The sequence below is a fragment of the Gossypium hirsutum genome, chromosome D12, assembly GCF_007990345.1.
Source record: "Gossypium hirsutum isolate 1008001.06 chromosome D12, Gossypium_hirsutum_v2.1, whole genome shotgun sequence".
Lineage (NCBI taxonomy): Eukaryota > Viridiplantae > Streptophyta > Magnoliopsida > Malvales > Malvaceae > Gossypium > Gossypium hirsutum.
The window spans coordinates 12553650-12563585 of record NC_053448.1 but is presented as its reverse complement, the minus strand read 5'-3'; the positions used below and the strand labels follow the sequence as shown (position 1 = coordinate 12563585).

The following is a 9936-nucleotide window of genomic DNA, read 5'->3' as shown; positions in this document are numbered from 1 at the left end:
AAAAAAAAGGGTGAGCGTATTGTTTTGCCATTTAACATAATGTCATTCATGGGGCAGTGACCTAAAAGGAGGGGTGCTAAAACTAGAGACACCAAATAAACCAGAGTACAGAGTAACTGCAAGTGCCCCCCACAAAACTCAACTGCAAAAGGAAGATCAAGAAATGAAATTCAAGTCCTACCTTCTTTTCTTTCCTCTCTCTCTCTCTCTCTCTCTCTCTCTCATTGTCATGTTTTTCAACAAGAAAAGCAAAAAAAGCTAAGTGTTATTGACGTGTAGTGGAGTGTGGTGGAAAATGGGCAATAACATGAAGGACCCACTTGTTAATGTAACAATTCAACAAACCCATATGCCTTTTCTTCATTGCTTTAATCTGCTTCATAATAAACCAATCTTTTTGGTGGTTGTTACGCTAAACATCATACACCCGGACGATCACTATTTTCAATTTCCCAACCCTGCTTCCACTGTGATTTTGTTTTTGCTTAGGATTCAAGCTCTCTTTTTTATTCACACTCTCTACTTTTTTCTACTTTATCTTTCACTAGGAATTGGTTATTTAACACTTTTTTTTTTCTGTCACAATAAGAAAAGAAAGGTCAGTTTTTTTCTATTTTCTTTCTAAGATGATGGCAATTAAGGGTCTAACTTGGAATATCCTTTTGTCTCCTATAATTCCATGACTATGCATTCATGTCAATTTCGTGTTGTTCCTGATCTGGGATTCATCAGATTCTGCTGTTTCTGCATATTCTTCACTCTTCTCTGGTTAGTCTTTGTTTCTTTTTGAATTTTTTCTTTATTATCTTCATCGCCTACTGTTTGATATCATTTTGATTTCCGGTATTTATATATAATTTGTTTTCCTCATCAATACTGGTTCTGCCAGTTTTGAGTGCTTTCATATTGATATGAATATGAGATGAGATGAGATGAGATGAGGCAATTTAAGGCCACCGAAAGCAACAAGTGTATGAAAGTGGGAAATTGGATTCTGGTCCATGGGGAAATTTATTTTATGGGATTGAATTTGGGAAATCCATATTGTACTTAAGAAAATTTCATTGCTTTTGGTAACCCTTTTGAGTTTTATGATTTGGGTCAAAACTTGTACTGTCATTGACTGGTTTCTCTTTTATCTATAATTTATGTTAAAAATAGTTTTTGTATGATTGAAGTCAACAGCCTTGACAGTCAGTCAATTTAGATAATGCCTCCTAAAGTGGAAACTCCTTTACATATTTTACGAGAATCATATCTAACGCTATATAAACACTTATTGTTTTCTAATTATGGCTTTCCCCTATCTATAGTTATAGTTGCAATTCCATTTCTGGAGTCAAAATTGTTTTTGCTTTCCTAATTGGATGACTTGGTGTTGCAGGCAAAAGAACATTGCTTGGTTAGCAAAAAGCATTTCAAATAATGGGTTGGCTGACCAAGATTCTTAAAGGTTCAAGTAATAAAGGGCGATATCATGAGAGATATGGAGATGGTAGAACTTGGGATGAACCTCGCCGTTCAACGGTACTGCCCTGCTCTTTATAAGTATTCACTGGTTGCTTGTGTTCAGATATCATCGGTTTTTATAATATGATTTCATTGTTACACCTTTGTCTATGCATGTAATGTTATGATTCATAAACTTCAGTCTGCACAATCCTATTTAATTCATTCCTATGAGGTTTCTTCTAGTGTTAACTCTGTGAGTCTTTTTTCGGAAAACTACGATGCAGGAAGGCTCTGATGGTTTTGACAAAGATGAAATTGATTGTGCTATTGCAATTTCCCTTTCAGAAGTAGACCCAAAAGGCAAGAAAGTAATAGGTATGGTTGCATGTTTGAAGCACTGATCATGCAAATAAACACTATGCTTTACTAGTTAAAAGGTGACAGAGATGGTTTTGACCCTTCAAGCCTCTACTCTTTAATCATTGTTTTCAGAAATAATTTTTTTTTTAGTATCCAAATTGCTCTGAATGTTCGGAAATTAAACTGGCACATAATTATTTCTGGTTGAATTTTACATTTAAAGATCTTGAACTGGGTAACTAGGAAGATTAGTTTCATTTACCTCTTTGATGTCATAGTGACCATTTGGGAAACCTTATGACCAGTACAATGTGGTCCTCAACCTAAACTAGTTCTAATATAATTTATAGTGCAAATGTGAACTGATTTGAAACAAAATCCGTCCATAGCAAACTGATTCTTTCGCTGTAAGAAAATTGCCCAAGCTGACAACATTTACAATCGGCTCCATTTATCCTTTCCTGAACTGGTTCTGAATGTGTTAGATGACCCCATATCTATATCCATATCCAAAATGAATTAATAGAACTCTTCAATTCTTCATCCCTGTGTTTGGCCAGATGGAGAAAATGAAAATCAAAAGGATAATTGTTCTCTTCAGAAGTTTTTGTATTAGGATTTGGGGGTGGTTTTCAACTTGGTTCCTGAGTTTTAATGCGTTATAAAGTTATTCATACATCAGCTCTCATGTTTCCTATTGACTTGGTAGAAGATGAGTCTGAACCGGAGGAGGAATCAGACGAGGATGTAAAATATGTTGAATCTCATGTGGAGGAGGAAGAGGACAGCTATGCCAAAGCTCATGAAGAGAAAGAGGATGACCGACATGCCAAAGTTCAGCAAGAGGAAGATGAAGATCTCGCTAAAGTTCAATTGGAAGAAGATGAACAACTTGCTAAGGCAATTCAAGAAAGTTTAAATGTGGAGTCTCCACCTCGTTCTGGTCATGGGGGTTTATTTTCTCCTTATCCATTCTTCTTTTCAGCTAGTTACAGGTAATTTACTCGTACATAAATTTCTGTATTAAGTTCTTATTGATTTCTAAATCTAAATGCATTGTTGACAAAGTCAGAAAACTGCTTAGAGCTTACTTGTAGACATCAATGTCAGACCTAGACACAGTTGATGCCAACTTTCCAGTCTTAATGCAAAATATAGTTTTCTGTTTGAATAAAATGGGTAATCACTTTGGTTGGAACAAAATGTGTGATGTATGAATAAGTTGCATCTCTCTCTTGGTTGCTGCCTTGCTGGGGCGGGGTTGCATTATTTACTCTGTTGAATATAAGGATTCCTAGATAGTTAGTGCATTATAGTACTTATGCAACATTGCACAATCAGACATGAGTTCCAAGTATATAAAATGATACATTTTTTTCCTTGAAATTAGTTGAGTTTATTTGATGTATCTTACGAAAGCTAACCTAGTTTACAAAATCATGCTGCTTGCAGAATCTGTGCTGGTTGCAATGCTGAGATTGGTCATGGACGATACCTTAGTTGCATGGGTTCTGTTTGGCATCCAGAATGTTTCCGCTGTCATGCTTGCAACCAACCAATTAATGATTACGAGGTGTATATGTCATCTAGCTTATCTATATTTAGTTTGAAACTATTAAACATGGTGCTCTAATCGTTATCCTACTTGTGTTGTACATGGTTTACAGACGTGTATGTTGTATGCTATATAGCCTAATCTTAAAAGTTTGTTTTTCTGGTGATAGTTTTCGGTTTCAGGGAATCGTCCTTTTCATAAATCCTGCTATAAAGAGCAGCATCATCCAAAATGTGATGTTTGCAGGAAATTTGTAAGTGCTAAAATCCATCACAGGGTCCTATCAACCTTATTTATTTTACATAAACATGTTTTCTTATCTCTTTATCTAATATAAAGTTATAGCTGTGCATCTAAATTAATTGATAACCATATGATTCATCTGTAGATGAAGGGAGTGTTGGTTAGGTTTTTTCATCAAATATTTTGATTAGTAAATTGAATACATCGAAGAGGTAGACCAACAGGAACACCTGGCTTCTTTTAACCTAGTTTGAGACTAATACCAGCATATGCTAACTATCCTGAAGTGGCATTTCTAAATATACCTATTGCCATCATAGGCTTCTAAATCTGAGGAAACTCATGATCAAGTGTTCTTAATATGGATTGTTGACCGCTGTACGAGCCAGCTGCACACTGTCTAAGCCGCCGTTCATGTGTTTTTCATGGAATCTCAAGATATATGATATTTCGGAGTTTTTTTAATTCAAGTTTAGGACCATGTGTTATCCAGTTTAAGCATTAACATATTGAAAATCAAGGCATTTTTTTTTTGCCTATGATAGCAGTTAAATGCTGACCTCATTTCTTTTTGCAGATACCGACAAATTCAGCTGGTCTTATTGAGTACAGGGCACATCCCTACTGGATGCAAAAGTACTGCCCCTCTCATGAGCGTGATGGCACTCCTCGCTGTTGTAGTTGCGAAAGAATGGAGGTGAGTTGAAAGAATGGTTCCTTTCTCTTTTAGAAACGGAAAGAAGAGAACGAAATTCTTTTATAGTTATACAAAGAATATATGTAGTATATCTTTAATAACCCTTCTAATGCTTGCAGCCTGTAGATGTAAAATATATATCACTTGATGATGGTCGGAGGCTGTGCCTAGAGTGTCTAGATTCTGCAATTATGGATACTCATGAATGCCAACCTCTCTACCTTGAAATCCAAGAATTTTATGAAGGATTAAATATGAAAGTTGAACAACAGGTTCCTCTCCTTCTGGTTGAGAGGCAAGCTCTAAATGAGGCCATGGAGGGAGAAAAGAATGTAAGGCTTGAACATTGAAAGCTTTATCTGTCAGAGGAAATTTCCTTAGTCTTGTTTACCATAGTGCTAATTGTGGTCAGGGCCATCATCACTTACCAGAAACTAGAGGACTCTGCTTGTCAGAGGAACAGACAGTTACCACCGTATGAATTTCCTCTCAGATTCTTACTTCTTAACTCCTGTAGTTCAGTTTTATCAAGATGCCTTTATGTTTAACTGGATTTCCAACATTTATTTTATTCAAATTACCAGGTCTTAAGGAGGCCAAGGATTGGGGCTGGCTATCGGTTCATAGACATGATTACTGAACCTCATAGGCTAATTCGTCGGTGTGAAGTTACAGCTATTCTCATTTTGTATGGTCTTCCTAGGTATTGTCTCGTGTTTCTTTTCAGTGCTTTATTTCTGTTATTTTTACCTTCGATATAAATGGCCTAAAAACGGAATATCATTTTTGATATACAGGTTACTGACAGGATCTATCCTGGCTCATGAGATGATGCACGCTTGGCTTAGGCTTAAAGGTGGTTATTTGTTCTACCAGTTGATGATCAATGTTTTCATCCCTTTTATGGTATGGACTATTAACAGAGTGGAAATCTTGACAGGTTATCCAAATCTGAGTCCGGAAGTTGAGGAAGGAATATGTCAGGTTTTGGCACATATGTGGTTGGACTCTGAGATCTATGCTGCAGCGGGAAGTGATGCAGCTTCATCGTCATCCTCGTCATCTGCATCTTCTTCTTCATCATCATCACCATCATCATCCTCTTCCACATCATCAAAGAAAGGAAAGCGCTCGGATTTTGAGAAGAAACTTGGCGGCTTTTTTAAGCACCAGATTGAGTCAGATTCATCCACAGCGTATGGAGAGGGATTCAGGCAAGGTAATCAAGCAGTGAACAAGTACGGTCTTAAAAGGACCCTTGATCATATTCGGATGACAGGAAGCTTCCCTTTTTGATTCACAAATCTTTCTTTTCACATAATTCGAGAACCAGATTCTTGTCTATTAAAATCTTATGCAATAGAAAAAAATACAGAAATAATACATTATAGAACTGAATAAGCAAATGAAGATGTTCATTTGCGACTACTGTAATTTTCTCCTCACATAGTATGTTATTAGTTATTACACTGTACTTGAATGCTATTAAACCATAAGAAAGAGACAAATACATGTAGTATATATCTGTTACGTTGTACGCTTATTTTGTTTATTATTTCTTTTCCTAAACAGCATTTCTTCTGGGTTATTCCTTCCATTTCTTAGCAGCTCTGTAGAATGAGATGAAATGTTTGACCATTCCTTTTTGTGATACATACAGAAGAATTTGAGGGTCTAATATTGAGATTAACATCTTGCAACACCTTGGATCCTTCTTGGAGATCATCTAGACTCATGCAAAAACCGCACAATCGTTTCATGTGTGGTGGGCTTGGCAGGAACTCCTTTCAATTTTGGACAGATTTCATGTGCTAAAACAAGGAACAAAGTCCTGCTATTTAACTCTTAAACCCTTAACTTGAACTTTCCTAGTGTAGTTTGAAATTCTCTTGGAATACTTCTAGTGAGGCAATGTCCATTGCACTGGTTAAAGGATTTTCACCAAGGGTGCTCCCATGTTCTTCATGTCGAATGCAAACAGCATTACATCTTTTTCAACAAACACTGCACTTACAAGTATTACACCACCATCCAAAGCTTTTCCCAGGATAATTACAACCGGACAAACTCTTTAGGCCAGCATTTTTCTTGATAGTGGTAGGTCACTAAGTATCTCGTGAGGCCATCTTTAGAATGTTATATCATAAAAATGCTGATTGGTATCAGAGGTGCCGGTGTTACGACTTTCTGGAGTAATAATATCGTAATATTCATTGTAAGTTTTAATCTTTGATTTACATTTCTGTTTGTTTCACGGTTATTTGTTTCAAAACCTATATCTGTTAATCTGTCTTCTTGTTGCCGTTGAGTCCGGGGTGGATGTTTAGGCGTTTGGAGAAAACGTTAGGATTACAGGCCGGTCTTAGGTACCTGAAGCAAATAATATGGAGCAAATCGAGTGTCAGTTTAAAGATAAAACTTGTGATCATATTACGCTTATAGACTCTAGAAATGAAAATAACATTTCATCTCTGAGTAAGGGTATTAATAGTCTTGTTGATATTAATACCCTTACTCAGAGATGAAATGTTATTTTCATTTCTAGAGTCTATATGCGTAATATGATCACAAGTTTTATCTTTAAACTGACACTCGATTTGCTCCATATTATTTGCTTCAGGTACCTAACACCGGCCTGTAATCCTAACGTCTTCACCAAACGCCTAAACGTCCACCCCGGACTCAACGGCAATAAGAAGACAGATTAACAGATATAGGTTTTGAAACAAATAACCGTGAAACAAAAAGAAATGTAAATCAAAGATAAAAACTTACAATAAATATTACGATACTTTCTCCAGAAACTCGTTACACCGGCACCTCTGATACCAATCAGGGGGAGGGGACGAGTAGAGGGTATTTGAGAGTATGAGCGGAAGGGAATATAGACTCTTTAATTACAAAAGGAAAATGTTTACAAAAGAGAGAAAACTAAAAAGTAAAGTAGTTAGTAAATTTTTCGATTCTAAAAGAAAGATTATGTGTAAATTTTTCGATGCTATACAATTGAACTTTCCTCTCTATTTATAGAGGAGATTAAAAATCCTATACAATTGTTGTTTGAATCCCGAACAGTGTTTCTGATAAGGATTCGGCTTCTTTGTGGATGTGGTTGCTTCCACGTCTCCATCTTTTTGTAACTTTAATTGCATGGACTTGGTTGTTTCCACGTTGCATGCTTGTAATAATGGCTGCTTCCATCACTTGCTTGTGTCATGGTAGTTTCCATCATTGCTTAAATCATCATTGGTTTGATGATAGCTTCCACGTTGCAGGACTTGTTTGTCTGCATATGGATTGTCTTCTTTTGTCTCCATCATGGATTTGATGATGACATCCACGTTGCCAAACTTTGTTGTCGGTATGTAGATTTCCTTCTTATCAGGTTGCCATCTTTGTTGACTTCAACCCTCTTGCATGTTGTTGAGATTCATTTCTTCGATCTCATCCAAATGTAAAGAATCTGATGAGAGTCTTGGTGGTGAGTTCCACGTCTCCCATATATTTTTGATTTTTTCTGTGATGTGAGATGGAAATTCTTCTATCTCCATTTCTGCTATCTTTTTTAATAGCTTCACAGATTCTTCATTTCTTTCCTCCTGGATGTTTCCATTCCGAAATGCCAAAATTCTTCTACCATCCGTCCAGAGTTTGTAGACTTCATAATGGAGAAGATAATGGGCTTGTGATAATAAATCTAGTCCTGTTTGGACTTGATAATCCTCAAATTTATTATAACATTTATCAATTGTTTTTGACAAATGTTCTTTATCTTCATTTACAGCAGATAATTGGGGTGTTCCAATCATCCTTTTAATAATCCAAATTTGATACGGCTGATAGAATTTTTCTTTTTCAGCTATATCAATTAGACTACTAATATCAATATGAAAATAGTAGTAAAAATCATCAATGTTTATGATGTTTTGTAAAACAGACTTTACTATAGCTGGAAAATCTTTTAAAAGATGAAAAGAAAGATTTTGCACAACTATTTCTTTAGTAAAACCCCATTCAATATTGGTTATATCAAATGGTTCATGATCAAGTCTGTATTTTAAAGTAGGAAATTCATTATCTAAATAATCAGTAAAAACATAAGCTTGTAGAAAATATTCTGGAAAAGCTTTTTGAAATTGAATTTGCTGTCTGCAAATTTCATTATTTAATTTTGTAAATATTTCTACTGGTAATAATTTCCTAGCTTTATTATACATACATATTCTAAATACTTTATTCATAATAGAATTGTTTTTTCCTTTATGAATAAAATATTGAATAATATCAAGAAGATTGTTTATCTCCTTAATATCAATGAATTCTAGCTGGAATTCATCCCATTCTCTATATAAAATGGATTTAAGTAATAAATCTTCAGCTTCATTTTCTTTAGTTGTTTTTCAACAAAAAATAATGAAAATCTGGTAAGAGCTCTACGGAAATTGGCTCTTTGTTGTGAAACATGGGTTTTCCATATTTCATTTATAAAATCATAAATTTCTGGTAATAGACCAGGGTTATAAAAATCTTTAATTTTTGAAAGATCTTTTTCTTCTTCAATTTGTTGTTGTTTCAACAAATTGTCTGATCTTTTGATGACTTCAGCAAAGCTGTTTTGCGTTACTGAATTTAAATTTTGAAACCATTGACTCACCGTGTTTGGGGTCAATGAAAGAGTATTTTCCATTGGTTGGTTTACCATCGGGTACGACACATAATATCCTTGGTTAGGATAAAATGGGGTTTGTGCAAGTACAAATCCTTTTTTGGAGTTTGCTTCTGCTTTCCCTTTGTTGGGTTTTTTATGAACGGTAGTCCATTCACCCATAATTAGAGGTTGTTTACCTCTATCCATGAGGCCTGCTCAAGAAATCAGCAAATATTAGTAATATATTGCAAGTATTGGCTAATTAATTTTAACTGGTGTAAATTTTTTATTACACACAATTTTATTATCTTCTTCAATTGGAATCTCTATAAAATCATCTCTTGCTGATAACCAAATAGAGTTTTTATCAATAGTAAAAGGTAAATACTTACATATAAAATTATTACCTAATAAGAAATCTGTTTTCATTTTTGGAAAACAAACTATCTTAGGAATTATAAATTTAACATTGTTTATGTAAATTGGTATATTTTTTGCTTTATATTTTATTATATTTTTGCTACCATCTATCCCTAATATTTTTATAGGTTTTCTCATTATTTCCCATTTTTCTATAGGAATCGCATTTTCTCTGCAACTACAAATTGTAGCTCCAGTGTCAACCAAAGCATTTAGAGAATATTTTTTTTATATTTTCTAAATTGAAATGTAACTTTAATCTTTATTTCAACTTTTGACTTTTTGTCAATTGTTTGAAGTTTGAATTTCTTCCATTCTAGTTTTTCTAGAATTATTACTAGGTTCGGTAGGAAATATAGGAATTTGTACAGTTTTAATTCCTATTGGTGTACTGTTTGTACTAATATTATCTTCTTCTTCCTCGGGTTGAGAACTAGAGGGTAAAACTAAATTTTCATTTGTATTGGTTATACAATTATTTTTAAAATATAATCTGTTTCCAGATGACATATATTCTATAGTACTTACTGGTTTAGAAGTACTTGCATTACTAATTTTATC

General features: G+C 34.5%; 1 protein-coding gene across 2 annotated transcripts; it reads left to right on the top strand.

Moving 5' to 3' along the window:
• The first annotated feature begins 275 nt into the window (after positions 1-275).
• LOC107945488 (protein DA1-related 1) lies at positions 276-5844 on the top strand. Of its 2 annotated transcripts, none has more exons than XM_016879515.2 (12): positions 276-768; positions 1385-1527; positions 1737-1827; positions 2522-2807; positions 3265-3385; positions 3537-3620; positions 4188-4307; positions 4427-4639; positions 4720-4782; positions 4892-5010; positions 5105-5163; positions 5248-5844. In XM_016879515.2, the coding sequence occupies exons 2-12, from the start codon at positions 1426-1428 to the stop codon at positions 5601-5603; spliced, it is 1614 nt and encodes a 537-aa protein (XP_016735004.1). In that variant the 5' UTR covers positions 276-768; positions 1385-1425; the 3' UTR covers positions 5604-5844. The 2 variants fall into 2 exon arrangements, with proteins under 2 accessions (XP_016735004.1, XP_016735005.1); XM_016879516.2 differs by having other exon boundaries at positions 350-768; positions 2525-2807.
• The last annotated feature ends 4092 nt before the right edge of the window (positions 5845-9936 follow it).

What these genes read in the sequence shown, in the direction of transcription:
- LOC107945488 (XM_016879515.2), top strand. Translation starts at nt 1,426, where the DNA reads ATGGGTTGGCTGACCAAGATTCTTAAAGGTTCAAGTAATAAAGGGCGA. An exon ending in TTCTTTTCAGCTAGTTACAG is followed by an intron (nt 2,808 to 3,264) that starts GTAATTTACTCG and finishes TGCTGCTTGCAG; the next exon opens with AATCTGTGCTGGTTGCAATG. An exon ending in ATTTTGTATGGTCTTCCTAG is followed by an intron (nt 5,011 to 5,104) that starts GTATTGTCTCGT and finishes TTTGATATACAG; the next exon opens with GTTACTGACAGGATCTATCC.